This window comes from Dicentrarchus labrax, unplaced genomic scaffold (assembly GCF_905237075.1).
Source record: "Dicentrarchus labrax unplaced genomic scaffold, dlabrax2021, whole genome shotgun sequence".
Lineage (NCBI taxonomy): Eukaryota > Metazoa > Chordata > Actinopteri > Moronidae > Dicentrarchus > Dicentrarchus labrax.
Window position 1 is genome coordinate 17,304,029 of NW_026136708.1, and position 18,574 is coordinate 17,322,602.

The 18,574-nt window shown below is 39.8% G+C and overlaps 2 protein-coding genes across 14 annotated transcripts in view; one reads left to right on the plus strand and one right to left on the minus strand.

Annotated features, from left to right (window-relative positions):
* fndc1 (fibronectin type III domain containing 1) overlaps positions 1-8,804 on the minus strand; it is a 34,459-nt gene extending 25,655 nt beyond the window's left edge. Inside the window, exons 1-3 of one of the 2 annotated variants that reach the window (XM_051408461.1) lie at positions 8,662-8,804; positions 2,152-2,346; positions 603-671 (exon numbers count right to left, since the gene is read on the minus strand). In XM_051408461.1, the coding sequence (XP_051264421.1) occupies positions 603-671; positions 2,152-2,346; positions 8,662-8,734 (337 nt within the window). In that variant the 5' untranslated portion in view covers positions 8,735-8,804. The remainder of the gene's footprint in view (positions 1-602; positions 672-2,151; positions 2,347-8,661) is intronic. The other variant, XM_051408460.1, reaches the window with a different exon arrangement.
* Positions 8,805-13,022: 4,218 nt separating this feature from the next.
* otofa (otoferlin a) overlaps positions 13,023-18,574 on the plus strand; it is a 75,981-nt gene continuing 70,429 nt past the window's right edge. For 11 of the 12 annotated variants that reach the window (XM_051408447.1, XM_051408448.1, XM_051408456.1 and 8 more), the window contains exon 1: positions 13,024-13,433. In XM_051408447.1, coding sequence (XP_051264407.1) covers positions 13,352-13,433 — 82 coding nt within the window. In that variant the 5' untranslated portion in view covers positions 13,024-13,351. Of the gene's footprint in view, positions 13,434-18,574 lie in introns of all 12 variants that reach the window. The other variant, XM_051408457.1, reaches the window with a different exon arrangement.

Here is an 18,574-nt window from a genome sequence, read left to right on the forward strand (position 1 = left end):
TGGCAAATCTTTAACTTGCTTGCTGTCTAACCAATAGGTATTCCATTAACAATGATATAAAACAGATACTCATTAATAACTAGTAATCATCTATTGATCAAAATTGTTGGCAGCTAATTCTATATTGCTTCACTAATCAATGAATTGACTGTGCACTCATAAATATATCCACAGAGTACACTTTAATCACTTATTTCCTGACATTTCCATTAATTTTACAGTCTGTTGAAAGCACTGGCAGGCCAATATGTGATAATTAATGTGGTGCACACGATTAAAGGCAGCAAAACCTGCAAGAAAAATACACCTAGCTAAATATATGGGAATGTATGAGTCAAAGACAAGTTAGTTTTTCCCCACTGATCCCATTGGGACAGAACAACTGAGGGGAAAGGAAAACGAAACTGTCGCCCCAAGACATAGCATTGTGAATCATCATCACATTAGATTTGGCGGTTCCTTTAATATCCATGATGACAGCAGATTATTTCAGAGAAAGCACTTTTAATGGATTCAACCAGATAGTTTTACATGTACAGCTCTTAACTGAGACACAACATTTCCATGTGTTGTTAGTAAAGATGCCTTGAGATTAGGTTTACCTGCTGATGAGTTGCTGACAGGTGCACCGCCCAACACAGCAAAGCCATCCAGGTTAACCCATTCAGGGTCTACAAAAAAAAAAAAAAAAAAGTAATAGGAACACAGGACATCTGGTTAAATTATGTTTCCAATAAATAATCAGCAAATTAAATAAATTTAAGATGAGTGGAGTTATTTGTTAAGCAGGTCAAGTTTTAAATATGCATGGTTTCCGTTTTTCCCTGTAAAAGTGACAAAAATGGGCATCTTTTCTAAATCTCCCCTTTTCCTTTACTCTCCTTCTACCTCCTTGTTGCTTTTTATAAGTCCTCTCTCCATCTTTGTTGTTTTAACAGCGGCTGGCCAGACACATTAATGATGTGGAGGCAAACAGCATGGTGTTATTTATGACAACTGATGCTGCTCTCATGCTGCTGAGGGAACAACACATGATCTGCAAGGAATTTCTGGAAAGGCAACACTGAGACGCAGCTTGGTTGCCAGAGATTTATGGCACACTGCACCGGAGCTGGAGAGACCACAAGGCCGCCGCCACACTGGTCCGACACACACACACACACACACACACACACACACACACACACACACACACACACACACACACACACACACACACACACTCACATGAACACAAACATAAAATCATCTATAGATTCATGTTTGAAGACTCTGACACACCATACAAGACAACGTATGACTTCAGCACTTGGCACCACCCTATCCTCCACCACAATCACCACCAAACACACATATCTTACACACACACACACATAAGAGGTGACCACAACACAGGGGATTGGGTTATAGGAGTTGGGCTGGGTTTGGATGTGGAAAAGAAGGGTTGGCTGCAGACTTTGAGCCGCTGATGAAGTATGGTTCTGCAAAGCCAAGGACAGAGGAAAATGGAATAATGACAAAAGCAGGCTAGACTGTGTCAACACTGCAAAAACTGTATGTGTATAGAAACATAAAGACCTGTCTTATGTTTTACAAGGCTGGATTAGGAATTACCAGAGAAACTGTTAAAATCTAAAAATAATCTAAAGCCCAAAATAACCACTGTCTGTCGAGCTGGAATGGTGATTGCTGGTCATGCACCCCACCACCCCCACTGCTCTGTCTTTCTTTCTGGCAAACCTGGGTGACAGCATATCCAATGATGAACTAATCCACTGACAAAAATCAATCATACACGCAATCACACGTGTGTACACCTCACCTCCTGGCTTCTCTACTTTGTACACAGCTTTGCTCATCCCCTCCTTATTCTTGGCACTTTCCTTGAGAAAGTGCAGAGCTCCGGGATCTGAAATCTCACTCCAAAGTTTAAGCCAAACCTCTTTTTCTTGCTCTCCATCCATTTATTTTCCTCTGTATTAGTTTTTTGTCCAGGTCCCTCAGAAAAACACTCATTAGAATCTGGCTTGATTCCTTCACATCCCTCAATCTCAACATCATCGGAGACTCCCAACCACCTGATCTTAACATCTTGTATCCTTGTGTCGCTCTCACCCTCTCCTTTTAACTTTCTCTTTACTTCTGCCTTACCTACATCCTCCAGTAGATGAGAGCGACTGTCCTTTCCCACTTTAGTGAAGCGGTGAGACCTCGTGGGTTTGCTGGAGCTGATGACAAAGCGGTCCACAGGTCTTCCATCCAGATGGATAGAAGGCTCCCAGCTCTCCCTCAGGCCCTTGTCCACAGATGTCTGTTTCCCATTGTGTGGCCGCAGGGGCTTCTCTGCTGCAAAACAAATGACGTCAAGATAAATTGTGTCTGTATAAAGTTTATTTTAACATTCTTCTGTCTCTCTTATTGTGATGACCTGTTGCCCCCACACGTATGTAGGCCTACCATTCATGCTGTTAATACACCTCTTCTTCAGTGCCACTAGCACAATTTCCTCGGTATTTATTATACTTGGCATTTAAAGCAACTCAGATTCTGAAGAAGCATAAACTTATGTGTAAGGCAGCTCTGAAAAATGCAAACTAGTTTGATGGTTAAATAAATAAATGAGGATTTGCTTGGATGCTAAAGGCTCAGGGCAATAAGCAATCTTGAGTATCCCTCTTGGCTAGATTTACTCCAGACTAAACAAAGAAGATAGTAACCACCACTTTGTTAAGATAGCAACTGCCTATTTGCTCTTCTTTTGGTTTGCATGCTAGATTAATGCAGTGTAGTGGTGACACCACAATTATCCAACAGGCCAACATTACACCCAGCTAATAAAGTAAAGTGTGCCTTTAACACAGTATGAAATTGGGAATCCAGCTCATATGAAAGAAAGAAATCTACTAAAAGGCCCCAGAGAAGACTGCATGAATAAGAAATAATAAACAACCACTTGAGATATTCAAAATAGCTGACTTGAGAGCCTGAGTGCTTGAATAGATGCTAAAACCTCAGCTGACTCAACATAAGTAATGCGACATCTGTAAAAAGCCGGAAGCATGTGAAGAAAGGTGCATAAGAGTTGTTTACAACCCTGTAAATACATATCTTATACATGATCAATGTCTGTGCATTTAGTTATTTTGCTCTCTTCTAAGACAAACAATGACCATTTATAGCTAATGATTAAATGATTATACAGTTAGAGAATCGGCTATATGAGGGAGCTCCCTCAGCAGGTTTCTGCCTTGAGAACTAATTCATATAAATATAATAAATATTAAAGGCTTTTTAAATCAAGACCATCAGATTCCTTCAACAGTTCTAAACTAGTACCCACACAGCTGTGACTGAGCCAATGCCACTGAAGCATATCTGAAACAACAAGCCCATTTTTATGGTTCTGCTTAAACTAATGGTAAACATGTTAGTAACATTACCATTCATTAGGAGTAATGTGTGTCTATCTATGAATGTAAATATATTCACTCTCATTTTAGCTCCGTTTTTGGTCTCCACCAACTCCTGAGGTAGATATTTTGCTCTTTAGCGGTGAAATGTTAAGCTACATCTGGTGATAATCCTGTATGTCATTTAATTCAGTTTAACTCGATTGTCATCCAATTGAAGTATTGATTATAGCAGGTTTAAATCTCAATCCAAATAGTAAGTATTCAAGCATTGGCTAAATGGAGAGGATTCACAGTACTTGAACAAAAGTTGTGCAAAGTTTATTAGCATGCTGGCCATTCATCGCTGTCACATATTATTGTCAGTAATGTCTGTCCATCTAATAAACAGCTGGTTCTTATGACTGTCTGTGCTCACTAAAGGTTAACAGCAGCAGTTTCAGTTTAGCATCGTTACAAAATCACTTCATCACTTTGAATTCTTGATGTCTGCAGGTGTGCGCCCAGCTGGATCTCTCACTCTCTCTCGTTCTCACTTTTGGCATTTAGGAATAATTGCCACTCGTGCCTCTTGTGCCACAGTTTACAGACTGTGAAACTCTTCTGAGGCCTACAATGTTGTCTCTGCTTAACTTCTAGTATTAATATGTTCTGAAGGATCATCTCAATGCTGTTTCTGCTGACTCTATATAGCACCATGCTGGTGGCAAGATGTCAGACACATCATATTGTGCCTGGGTGCACAGAGAAGTGTTTTCCCAAAACAAAAAAAACACAATCTCTTCTCATTATTTTCTCATTAGTGCATGCTTACAGTGGAGTCAGTTTTATCAGCTGTTCAAGGGAGACTCCACTGATACAAGTTTGGACACACTTCAATCACTTTCACTCTGTTTCCAATGAGGCCATGTATTACGTAGGAAGTGATCTGCTCCTCTGTCCAGACATCATCCTGTGATTTGGCCTCTTTGGAAATTTATGATCCAAGGGCAAACCAGATATTTTTGATTAAAACAAGACTCCTTCGAGTGCAACAGATGCATGATTGCAGTCCAAGAATAAACAGTTTGGGAAGCAACTAAGTGGTTGTAACATCATAATCTTACGGAGGGAGGCTTGGTTTCATGGCGTTGCCATGGGAGACCGGAGGAATAATATAACATTTTCTATGCTGTGTTCGTGAATGTGAAATGGAAAGACAAGGCAGACAATTAGAGTGTGATTGAGGCGGACAGTGGAAAGTATTAAGTATGTAAAGAATGAAGGTAGGGCTTAAGGCTCATTATGTCAGTGTATTTTGTTGATAAAAGAAGAAAAGTTTGTGTGTATGAGTGAGAGTGTGTGTGAGATGGATACCGACAGACAGACAGACAGACACACGTGTATGTGCATGTGTAGTTTTGGTACAAGAAGCACATGCAGGTAAACCTTGAGGTCAAAGGATTCCTGTAAAACTGTTCTAGAAAATACTTGCACTCATGCACCTGCAATGTGCTCCACTTTTACAAAAGCACCTTCTCACCTGGCCACAAAATCACAGACGCTGACCCCCCACTCACCCATAATAACGGTATGTGTGGTAGAGGAGGCTCATCAGATGTCCATTCTGTAAGATTTAGTCCATCCGTAGGTGTTTAGATAATAAAATAATTTGCTGTCATGGCAACGTTAAAGGCATGGACTGACTGAGGTGAATTTTCTCTCCAATAACTGCTGGCTCTGGAGGCAAGTGATGTAGAAGTTTCCACTTTCCTGTTTTTTAGGATTTTCGTTTTTTTTAATCAACAACAACAGGCAACACAACAGGCCATCGACAGACATGAATGAAACCTGAAATATGTCTGTGCAGTGTTTCTTTGCTGGGCCTTCTTGATGTTTGTTGTTAGTGGGGATATACTGGGATAATGCATTTTCCCCCAGGGATCCAAAAAGTATTATGTATTATGAAGAAATAAAGAATTATCACTTACCACTGGTAAGTCATGCAGATAGTTTTGATTCTACTTGCCCAAATATTTGTCTCTTGAGATTTTAGATGCCACCCAATTTACAATAACATTGAATAAAATATATTTTGTGGTGCCCAAAGCGCTGAAAACATTCAACAGCAAAGTATCTTTTTCCAAAAACAATGTTAATCTGGACAATTCACAGACCTCACTGTCAGCATTTTGCACTGAAAATACATTCAGAAACAGTCCCATGAAAACTGTTGACAGCATGTTCTGTGGATTATCATGCGCAAACAGAACGCTGACTGAGGAAAGAGATGTTGTTTTTATGTTAATTCCCACAAACAAAATTCCTTTCACCATCATTAGGACGGTATGTGAAAACCTGAGCAAATAAAACCAAAACTATCTGGCATGACTCTATCATTTACCCTTTAAAGGGGTAGCTTGACATTTTAAAATGCCAATTCGCTTTCTTGCTAAGAGTTAGATGATCATTAGCACTTTTGTGTCTATACAGTATGTTGCATGGAGCTATAGTCATAGTTAGTCGGTTGGTTAGCTTAGCTTAGCATAAAGAATGGAAGAAGGCGAAACAGCCTGGCTGTATTTTTTTATGCTAAGCTAAGCTAATCATCTCCTGGCTGCTACATGTGGTACAGACATGAGGTAACGGCAAAAAGTAAATAATCATGTTTCCTAAAAACTATTTAATAGATCAGACATACGGGACTTGAATACATTTAAAAACAGGTTTGAACTGAGTCTATAAACATAGTTTCTTCTAGGTGGGGGGTTGGTGTCAGATCTTTCCCGGGGCTATAAAATTCTTGGTAGCACCTCTGTCACTCTTTAACTCCTCTCACCTTTGACCTTCAGTAAACTCTCTCCAGTAATCAACGTTGTCATAAAGCCGACACACCAGACTGAGACCATGACCATAGATGGTTGTTGCTCTCTGACTTCACTTAGTCACACCAGCACATCAATCACCAGACTGTCAGACTAGATGCAGTCATTTTATTAATGGGGGTTAAGCCTCATTTAACCAAGTTAAGTGACTAAGAATGAGTTTTTATTTAAAGCGACAACCAGGGGTGTGTATTGTTTAGCTTGGGAGCGTTACATGCATACATACATGACATTTATGACATCTACAAACAAGAGCTGGCCAATACAATTACAGTCTAAAAACATATTTTGCATTTCAATGTTGGTGGTCAGACGCTCACTTCTCCAACCAACAGACTTCCCAAATGATTCAAATATCCCCTCATGGAGATGAAAATGGCCATCTTACACTGTTTATCTTCCTGCAACACACTTAGTATGCTGACATCTACTGTGCTGTGACAGGTGTGTTCATGGCCCAGGTGGTACTTGTTTAAACAACTGGAATGGCGCCTTGAGATGACATCATGACATGAGACATACCATCGCTGGCAGGTTTGACAGGCAAACAAGCTGCAGGTGGGTGAGGGTTCTAGGTCAAGCTATAGGTGAGCAAAGATACCTTGTATTGTGGAAAATATTATAAATATCTCTGCCTCTACCTCCCTGTGACGGTCATATTTTCCCAATACAAAAAAATTTCCTGATTCTGAAGGTTTTCTGTGATATATGTCATGCGGTGCTCCTGCAGAATTCCAGCATGTTAAGTGGAGCAGAGAAATTAAATTCCACTGGCCTGCAAGGACATGATTCCTTCTTTCCCCTCACCCTCTGTCCCAATTATTCTCTACACTCTACACTTTCCAGGAGTTGATGGACTGTGGCTGCATGGAAGAAGTTGACATTATTTATTATCCAAATACACAATGTTTCTGTTCTCTGTATTTGCACTGCTCCCGCCTAGGTGTCTAGATATTCCCACTGGCCCAATTTCATCCTCTGTTGTGCAGAATTTTTCGACTGACAAGCTGATGAGATGTGGAGAACGTTAATGAGTAACACTCTCCTCTCCCTTAACAACTACTGTCAAAATGCCCAAGAGGAAGGCATTCAACTCCAGACTGCTCCACTGCTCAGAGGCCCACAGCAGTGAACTGTGGGTGTATTAAGTAGCTCCCAGGTGTGAATGTGTATAAGTGAATGAATGTGAAGCAGGGTGTTGCAGAAAAAGTCCACGGCTGCTCTGAAATACTTCCTAAAAGGTGGAAAAGAAAAACGACTCAGAGGAAAAGACCACAACAAATAGCAGCTGCCTATATTCAGAGAAAGTTATGACCTCATGCACTAAGTGCTTACAGTTGAGAAGGAGGCTTATAGAGACTTACAGATCAACTGACAATATAAGTGGACTGAGTACATTGGAGAAAAGGGTAGAAAAAAGAAAGGCTGGCTGGCTGTGATGTAGCTCCTAAACTCAGCCAAAAAAGTTAGCTTACTGCCCTCCAAAGATCCTCAGGCTTTATGGCACTTTCGGTATTTTGGATATTTTCGCTGTCTGCAGAATGTGGGATTCTTTCCCTGAAAATTGATTTTACAAATGGTACTTAAGAAACTTTAAAACCATGTGTGCTGTGGTCTCTGTGGCTGTCACAAATGCTACTTCCATTTGATATCAATTTATCAAACACATTTAAACCTTAAAAAATCTTTTTCATTCACTTTTAATAATTTCACCCACTGATTGATGTGACATTCAACGCATACAGCAAAGCCACCATCAAACATACATGTTTTTTTTTTCTTTTTGTCTCATGATCGCCTGATATTTGTCATCATCTTCTAATTGTTGATCACAGTTCCTGATGTGCCTACTATATGAGGTAAGGACTTGTTCCATGACTGCTGCTGAGAGGCCAGCATCACATTTTCCCCCCATAAAGCAACAACGACAGTATTTTCACTGTAAGTCTGCATTTGCTGTAATTGCTCACTTAAACTAATTATTTCACAACTGTAAATGATATATCCAACAACACCCTCCAAATTAAATATTCTAATGCATTCTGAATGGCTACAATTAATCTATTTTTGTTTTCATGAGAAATGACATCTACAGCAACTGAGAATTTGGAAGTGTTAAAGGCTCGCGTGCACAGGCATAGACATGCACGCGCACAGTTTTATTTTTCCAGTGTTTTCTTTCCTAAGTATCAAGGGTCTCATTAAAAAAATACTGCGTTTGCAGTAAAAATGCAATATACTGCTGCAACAACTCTCTCATCAATCAAACTTTATCCATTAAAGTACAAGAGTGTAAAGCAACTTTGCCCCAGCAATGATCAAACTGAGTAACATATGAGTGCAAACCGTGCACCTGCTCAGGAGAAAGTAAACAAATCTTTTTTTACCTGTCCATCCGCATCCTGGTGCGCAAAACGTAACGAATAGCGCCAAGAGGGTCCTGCTTGCGGCTAAAGCCATAGTGAGTGTGGCGCGCTACTGCTGCGGAGCGTCGCACCAGCTGGATGGATTCAGAGGGTTGGGACACACCAGCCCTCCCCTCCCCTCTTTCGATGGGAATGCTGCTTTTCACCCTGAACTTACAGCTTCTTTATGTCGGCAAAAAACTTTCAAAAACCAAAAGCCCAATACATCAGATCCATAAACATCTTCAGTCGATTTCTCGATCAGAAAGAATTGGTTACAAACAGTGAAATGGTCTTTTTTTTAAAAAGCAGAATAATTTGAAAAACAAAAACTGAAGCAGAGTACAGTTTGTAGGTATGTAACTATATAAAACTTGATAAAATGTTCTCATCATTTGAATTTATTAAAATGTCATATAGCATCCCTTACACTATCATACTGTGAGCTCCTCAGCTATTTAAACGTGTCTACATTGTGCTGCAGGGTGTCTTTGATTTTAGAATAATAAAATAAAATTGACAAAATGTCTCCCTCTTCAGGTAACGGCATTGATTTCATCCAAAGCTGAAGGTCTAGTAGCAGGTGGAGGGAGACTGATTAGTGGGAGAACCTGAGGTTTTAAACATGGACACATAGTCCTCCTGTTTTTATTGACTGTTTCAGAGACAATTCTTATAATTCACTTTTTCCTTTTTTTTCTTTTGAAAACCACAAGAATGTTATTTTTTGTGGGTATAGCTGCTTTTCTGAAAACCTTTATGTAAACAGTTCAGTTCTACCTGTTCTGCCGTGTTCCACTTCTTCTTCTTGCAGATCCACTTTAGGTTGATTAAACATTTCCATGACACCATCACTTCACCAGGTGAGAGAACAGGGCTTTGGGCCAAGGCTCTAACAAATGATCTATTTTCTGGAGGCAGGGTGCACGATTGCAACAATTTTCCAAAGAAATGTTTTAACCACTAGATGGAGTAACAAGCCACGTTTTTATATATAGTGTCGTATACCTGTGTGCAACAAAGGTAACTGCAATAGTTCAACCTAACGTTCTCTCAGTGTGTAGTTAAATGTTTTAGTTTAGATGACTAATATATGCCTTATATAGTCAATTTGTCTATTATTTGTTTGTTAGTGCTCCATTGAGGCTCAGAACAATTGCAGAGTGCACACATTGTGCAGATAATGAATATGAGCTCCTGCTAATGATAAACATTTGTGACGGGATATCTATTATAATACTGTAAAATTTCAAAGTTAGAAACATTGTTATTTCCTCCTTATTATAGTTACGTTTCCAGTGGTAACAATTGAACTAGAGCCAGAAGATTTTCTGCCTCACTGTGTACCTTTGCAGCACTTTTTACACATGAGAGAGCAAACGTCCCACAAGACCAGCAGCAATTACAGATGGACAATTACTGAATACATTTATTGTCTCCATAGCTCAGAGGTTAATTTATCACTAATATTCTCATTCATTCGGAAATTATTGAACTTTGCCCCAGATCTGAATGAGATAAAAATGCTATGCAATTGGCTTTTCATAATTAATTATCCGTTTATCTGTATAGCTCATCAAGCAACATCAAGTGACAAAAGACAGCTTTATTCACTTGTGTGTAGGTGGTTTTTACTCCAGACCAACATCTCCCTCTGTTGGCCTGGGCCATTATCTGCACTGGAAAAAAGAGTTCAATCATCACTTCTTCATGAATGAATTCATGAATGACTGCAATGTGTCGGAGTCCGAGGAGGAGCATATGGGAAATTCTGGGTTAAATATAGTAACTAGGATTTCACCACACGGTAACTGCTCTGTAAAAAAGCAATTTGATATTTATTACTGAAAAGACGGGGGGGTGGTTGCTGCAAAATCAATACATGTGTCAGTGGCCATCTTCATGGTCCCCAAGGGCCAATAAAGTAACTGCAGTTTGTCTTTTTAATAGCCTCTGCCCTTAAAACCTGAACTTCATAAACTCATTTCTTGTGCTCACGAGTCTCTAGTAGCTCCTCTCTCTCTCTCTCTCTCTCTCTCTCTCTCTCTCTCTCTCTCTCTCTCTCTACAACACACAAACACTACTGCAGCAGCTTGAAATAGTGCATGAGTCAGCACAAAACACAATACATTTTTTATAACCAAAAAAAATCTTATCGAAGCAGATAGTTGTCGCTTTCACTCGCTCTCTGCAAATCTGCAGAATGTGCACAGACACTGTCACTCATTCACACACACACACACACACACACACACACACACACACACACACACACAGATAGAGAGGGTGAGATATGGTTGGATTGCTCCTCCGGTGACGCCTCAGCCAGCTCAGTATAGTGAGTACAAGGTGTCCTGTCTTGTTATACAAATGCCTGAGGTTATTTATGTCAGGTCCTGCTATAATTCCCCTGCAGAGAGATGACAAGATGCCTGTGTTGAACTAGGCCTTCTCTGCTAATATACTGTATCAAGTTAGACTGACTGTCCGACTGAGTTTATGTGAATGTGTGTTGTGTTCCAGTTTTATCAGCCGTTTTACTTTATCTGTTTTGTCGTTTGTGGATTATTTTATTTGGGTTACATTCGCCTGTTAGGCAGAGGAGTGGTCAACATCTAACCATGTTTAAAGACACAATTTATATTTTTTTCTGAAATATAAATCCGGCCTTTTAAGTCTGTTGGTGCAACTCCTTTAGGGTATTTCATACAGAGATGATGAATTACTAAAACCAGCTCTTTCATTCGACCATTGTCTTTAATCTTTCTCTAATTTTCTGGGAGAGTTGAGGGAAAGAAAAAACATTAAATTAACGGTCTGGGGTGGTTCAGTAAACAGAAACACCAAGCATTGAGGAAAAACCTGTCAATACACACTCTGTTGCCAGTTTATAGCTAAAACTAGGTGATCTAAGACAACATCGTGCAATAAACCACCCACAAAGGTTATACTGTTACATTTGAACCCATTTAGGTTAAACCAGTGGTTTTCAAACTGGGGTCCAGGGACCAACAGGGGTCCTTGAGTGGGTTGTAAGGTCCCAAGGAAAAGGAGGATTTTTTTTAAGTTGGGACAACAAGGAAAGAAATAGTGTTGGTGGTTTTCATCAACTGTAATTTATAATGATTCCAGTTTGATCATTGATTGACTATGAAGACTTTATAATCTTGAAAATAAATAAATTAAATTAAATAAATTGACATGAAAAAGTTTGTGAACTTCTGGGCTAAACTACGGTGACACAGCTGCTGAATGTACATGTCAAAGTGTCAGACTAAACCACATTGTCACACAGTATATGTATTTTTGTTTGAGGCCATTTTCTGTCCTATCTGTTCCATGTCTTGGCAGGACCAATAAGCTGTGCCAATAGCCTGAGGGTGTCCCTGTGCCTGCTGGGATGTTGAGGCCCAGAAATCACAGTGCTGTCAGAGGGATCTGTGCTGCCGTCAGTGTAACTCCTGGAGATAGTGGCATTGCTGACGAAATGCCAAGTACAGTTTAGTTTTTTAGTGTTCAGTATCATGTGCAGATTTGCAGATTTTTTCTTTAGCTACAACTCCTCAAAAAATGTTGCATGAGTTTGGTATCTTACCTTTTTGACCTTGTAGCAACATCTGGTGAACCAGTGAATTATCCCTGATTCTCCTCCCCCTGAAAACCCTCTCAGGACCCCGACAGGTACCTGGACTCTGTTCTGAAAACTCTTGGCACAGCTGCCTACCTGCTGGTCTTTTCTTGTAACAGATATATGGATTACAGCGTCCCAGCCTGCAGGTAAAATGTGGTTTCTGTTGTTTGTTACCGGAGCAGAAAGGCGGACCACAGCCCAGGACCAGACAGGGAGAAACAAAGCTCATTTGACCCCTGACCTTAGTCATCCTTCACTAATAATAAAGGGGAAAATTAGATGCCTGGAAACTGTATATTGCTCAGCATCTGTCCTAAAGAATAAGATTTAATCCTACAATACAGTAAGTTTGAGAAGGTAGACGAAGAGAAGTATTTATAGCAAAGAGACACATCAACACTAAAAGGACATTATATTTAAACTTTGTATTTAGTAACCTATTACATACATTTTACCATGCAATTGAAATCCATATTCTAAAGGAAGATGAAGATTACACACTGACTTTTTGAAACGGTTCTTTATGAAACAACTGATAGCTAATAGCTGAATATTCTCTCTAGATTCTCGTTTAAGTCTGCAGTGAAGATCTGTTAAAACAGCATAGGCTCATGACCAAGATTTTTACTCACTGAAGAAAGGGTGGAGCAAATCCCAGGACTGAATTGATCTGATCTACAACTAGAGCATCCACCATCCCCAGGCTGAAGCTGAAGCTGAAGCCCACCCCCCGCCCTTCCTGCACGACGGGCAGAGTAAAACCAAGTGCCAGCCCGGAGATGCGCGACAGACCCAGCAGCCACGGAGCACGGAGCAAGAGAAAATGTTAACAGGAGCCTATAATTAATTTTCTTTTGTTTCTGTTCGAGAAAAAAACCAAAAAAAAAAAAACTATTCTACATGCTGCCCGTATGGAAAACGTTTTTGTATCCGGACGCAAGGAGAGGCTCGCCTAAAGATCATTAAAACACAGATTGCACCAAATCAGTTCAGGTTTTTATCTGTGTGGAGTAAAATTACTCCCCTGACGAGTGTGGACTAATGATGGCTTTAATGGTTCACCTGAAGACGGTCGCTCACCTTCGGGGAAAAGGTGACAGGATCGCCAAAGTTACATTCAGAGGTAGGACGTCTTTAACTGCAGCGTTTCTGTGTTATAGCCTGTATGTGTTGAAACCGAATCACCCTGCGTAGTGTGCCCTGGTTTGATTTATGTTAGACGACACGATGGGAGGTAATCAGCGGTCCTGGCTGCGTAAAAAGTTGGGGAATCCCCCTCCTGGATCAGTGGTCACCTGAGACGCGCTGCGCTCTGATGTTTCACTGCGCCTTTTTATCCAAGGAAGGAAATCTGACGAATATCCTTCAAATTAAGACAGAAATAGAAACCTTAAACACAGTCAGTATACGATTTAATAGAATTATACACGAAAATCCAACCGCAATCATTTTGCATTTAACCATTTCATATACTCCTTAATATTCATGTTAACTATAATATATATGTTGTCTCACGCCTTTTAAAGTACTACACAGGCAAACTGTATTAGAAATAGGGTGCTTATATTCCTGCTAATGAAAATTCATGATGTTATATCACAGCTATTATATCCAGTCTTTTGCTGCTGTCAGGACATGGACTTCTCTTAGGATTTATTAGAATTAGAACTATTAAATATTGCCACATAAAGAAAGAGCAAGGTGTCACTCTTTGTACAGCTCTGGGAACATATAGTGACATTACAGTGATTTCTCATCACTGTTTTTACTGAATGTGTCCACTGGTAATTTTACTCCTAGAGCAATAAAGGAGCGAGATGCCAGTAGGTTACAAATGACTGAGCTGAGAGCATTGATTACTGAAGATGGTGTTAAAGGTGGGGGTTTATTGTACCTTTGGGGTAATTGCCAACCCTCTAGTTTTCTGGCATTTAATTGCTCTTACAGGGCCATTGTCCTAACACATGACCTGGTCTGTCTCTCCTGCTGTTCATTGGAGGGACATTTGGAGGGAGTTCAGTGGATTCATTCATCGGCATCGTAGGTTTCTTTCTGTGTGTGAATGTGTGTGTGTGTGTGTGTGAGAGAGAGAGGGAAAGAGAGAGACAGAGGAAGAGAGAGAGGAGTGTGTGTTTCAGCACCTTGGACAGCGATCAGTCCACTCTCTGACAGATGACAGGTGTTTAGTCCCAGACTGATTCCTGCTGTCAGCATCAGGATCGTGTAGGATGTTGCAAGACCACCACCCATTCTTTCTCTCTGCATTGTTCTGTGACTGTGTGCACACTGGAGAGAGGATGGGCTTCAGTGGTGTGCCCTGCACCGCAGTGAATTCACAAGGGGCTCGATATTACATGAACTGTGTCATCCATGTCAACGATGAGATCTTCTACCCTTCCTCCCCATGGTTCAACTGTCAGCACAGTAGCTGCAGTTCTGTTCTGAAGGGTGTGTGTTTGTGTGTGCGTGTGTGTGCGTGTGTGTGTGTGTGTGTGTGTGTGTGTGTGTGTGTGTGTGTGTGTATGTGTGCTGTTTTTTACCCCAATTTCTGCCCTACAATATCTGATTTAGTCAGTGCAGTTTTGAAACCTACCCAGTTTAAGACACAAGGGACTTTCACTGGTTTTCTCTTATGTCAGATTCTGTATATGATATGAAATGAAAAAAAAGCAGAAGCACATATTCAATCTTCTTTCCAGTTGCAGACTAATGGCGCATGCAAAAAAGGTTTTCAACACATCATAAAAGGTGTGTAAATACCCATTAGATACATACCTGCCAAGTTAAACTGGTCCTACACCACATTCTGTGTTGCATCAGATTCTGACCTGAATAGGAATTTCAGCTTTATTATCATCGTTAAGGTTTGTACTTTTTTCTAATTAGAAAATGCTGATAAAAAAACCTGTGACACCCTATATATTCAGAAAGTTAGAGAAAGAATCACAAATTGCTTTGATAGTACAAACCTTATAGAGCAAAGGTAATATATTCTATGTTAGTACTTTGGTCTTTTTCGTCCTGTAGTGCCACAGAATCTGATGGGTCAGAGACTTCTGTACACTGAAATCACAGCTAACACAATCTGTGGCCGATATATACTTAGGTGGCAACGTTGTTTGGCACCAGCTCTCGATATAAAGTAAGATAAAATTGTTGCAGCAGTGGCTGAAAATCCTAATCTGGTCAGAGAATATGCTGTAAGTGATGATTTTGGCCTCTTAGGGTGGTGGAAACAAGTTGGGAACACAGCACTGAATATCTTTAATTTGGAGTAGTGCGATAGATTTACAATTAGTGTGGGAATGATAATTTTTGCGTCATAAATTTAATTTTTACTGAAAACACTATTAAAATCCTGATCATGTGAAATTTTTTAAGGCTCTGTACCAAACAAACATGTTTTCTTACACCTGAAGAACAAGATATTTAGGCTAGGGGACCTCTGCAGCACTACAGTACTTCATTATAATGCTGTTAAGTCACACATTTTGCCTTTAGCAAAAAACTGCAGCTTCTGCGATTTGCACATTGCATACATATTGCGATTTCGATAATATTAATTGTTTTGTTTCCAGTCTGGACAGTGAATGTAAGTCACATCACTGGCTTTTAGCTCTGTTTTGGTCTCCACCAGCTCCTAAGGAGGGACTAATTTGCTAAGTGCTGTGTTTTCCAGTGAGCTTGCTGGTTGCTAACTTTGTCGTTGGTGCTGAGCTAGCCGCTGTCTGTGCCTTTCATGAAGCTAACGTTATTATTTTTAGTAGCAAACACTTATCGGCTTAGGCTCGCACAGGTAGCAAACCATCGAAAAGTAAATTAACTGGCGATGTCTGGAGGAGGCAGAAGCAACAGATGGCATTTTCAGAATATTCTAAGACTCTTTTTACCAACTGGATGAAAAAATGATTTTAACCAGTTAGCCGACGAGCCTCCATCTTTGTTTTGATTGTGAAACAAATTTGCGACTTGGGGTTAAAACAAATTAGTGCAGACGCAATAATTATTTCATCCAGATGTTTAGAAGAGTCTTTAGGACTGTGGAAACACCTTTACGACAACGGCCTTCTGGGATAGTAAGGAATCGAACTAGTTATGCTAATTGAAGCATAAAACGGTGCTATGAGAGCAGTAGATCAAAGCTGTAAAGTTGTTTTACAATGAGCTGACACTCGCTTTAAAAGCCCTGTAAAGCTGAGGGATAATGATTCTCTCTCACTACAGGCAACCCAACAACTCATCATATTTATTTCACGTGATTATTATAGAAGAAATATTGGTTTTAGCCGCTTAAAATTTACATGAAACTGTTTAATCTGACATGTGACATATAGACAAGATTCATATATAAAAGCATTGTCTCAAAGATGTAATTTAGGTGTATCATACACCCACATTTACATCCTGTATTCTGAGGTTTATGTCCCCCTCGTCAGCTTTGCCACAAGTTCTTATGGGGCTTTATAAATATTCTTCCTTAAAATCATTCAGTTGGTTTGTTTTATTTTTATCTTAAGGCGTTGTTCTTTATTTGACCAAATTATATGTTTTTAAAATATGGCTCTATATTTCATATTAGCCTGACTAAGATATCTATGATACTTCTGGGAGATTTTCTTTATTTAGCAAGAGATTGTAAAGCGTAACCCTGTGTTAGAAGTCATGATGTTGAATTAAAAGTAAAAAAAGAAATCTCTTCATCTGAGAGGTCACCTGTAAAAGGTGTGTTATACATTTGGATATGTATGGGTCATTAGATAACTAAGAGCAGAGAATTGCAGGAAAGGTGGGCGAGAGAGAGCCGTGCAACAACAGATATGAGCTGGGATCAAACTCATTGTACACTGAATCACCACAGCGCCCACCATATGATTAATTTCATTTAAAACAATACTGTCTTCAGTTGTAAGTGCTCCGTATTTTACGAATACTAGAAAAATATATCATTTTCCAGTTAAAGGGGTTAATGGAAGCTGATGTCTTCATCAGCAGTTAATTTGCCTACAGATGGTGAAATTATTTTAAATGTGAAACTTTATTACCCTCTTCACATCCTGAAAATAAACAGTTTATCCCTTTCCTCTCACTCCATCTCTCTCTTTCTTCTTTATCCTTCCCTGAGTTTCATCCAAAATCAGCCATTTACAGAAGACATAAGAATGTGTTTTTCCACCCACTTAAACTTCTACTCACAGTACATGCGTCAATCATGCGTCCCAAGTCTCTTTAAATGCCCTGGGTTTTTGAGTCATATTTATCCGGCAGACTGTCAGTGGGGCTTCCTGAGTGCTTTCAGCTCAAACAACTTCCTGTCTGGATAGGAAATGGTCTGCCAGGAAACCCCAGCCCCCCTCTGAGCACATCAAACCATATATGAGCCCTAGAGAGACTTGTGGGAAGGTGTTATGCATGCATGTCAGACTACACACGTTATGTCTGACGGGAAAAGAAACCTAATGTGGTATATAACGAGTCATTATTATCTGGTACCATGGACAATGAATAAAGTCTTCTTCAAAGGCGAGGCATCAGAACTTAATTGATTTTGTGACAAGTCTTTGATGAATAGACCGTAGACTTATCTTTGGTCTATAGCTTTATCAAAAACGGCACTCCAGCTTTTGTTGGGCCTCGGCACAGTAGCCTGCAGGATCACACGCACACTGTGGAATTAAATTAGAAATTTAAACATGATTTCTGCTTTTAAGATATTCCACTAAGGCTTGCCTCTTTTAACCTAACTCTCTTCTTCTCTCTGTCATCTAACACTTATCAAACCCCTTGACATCGTCGCTGCTGCTTGGACAGTTTGTTTGAATTCTAAATCTTTAATATTCTCTTGACTGAAACTGAGCTTTGTGCAATCTACTTTACGTAGAGCAGATATTTTCTTTGTGTTTAGTGTCAATTGTGGTACCTATTTAGGATGTACACCATCTCTTGTTTGGCTCGTAAATTGGTCAGGAAATAAGCCTAAATTAAATCACAGTATGGATGAACAAAGATGAGATTCTCAAGGGCATACAGGGAGACTGATTACACACAGAACATTAAGAAAGATGCACAAAATGATTTCCACTTTCCTATTCTACACTCAATTTTATGTTCTTTTCTTCATTTTAGGTACAGGTACAACTGACAAAAAGCTTAAAAACCACATCTGCCCACCACTTCATCTGTGTTAGCATGAATCTTTCCTAGTGTTCTCCATCCTTTCACCTCTTTTTTTATCTCAGTCCGTCTGCTTGAAACCAAGCTCTTTAT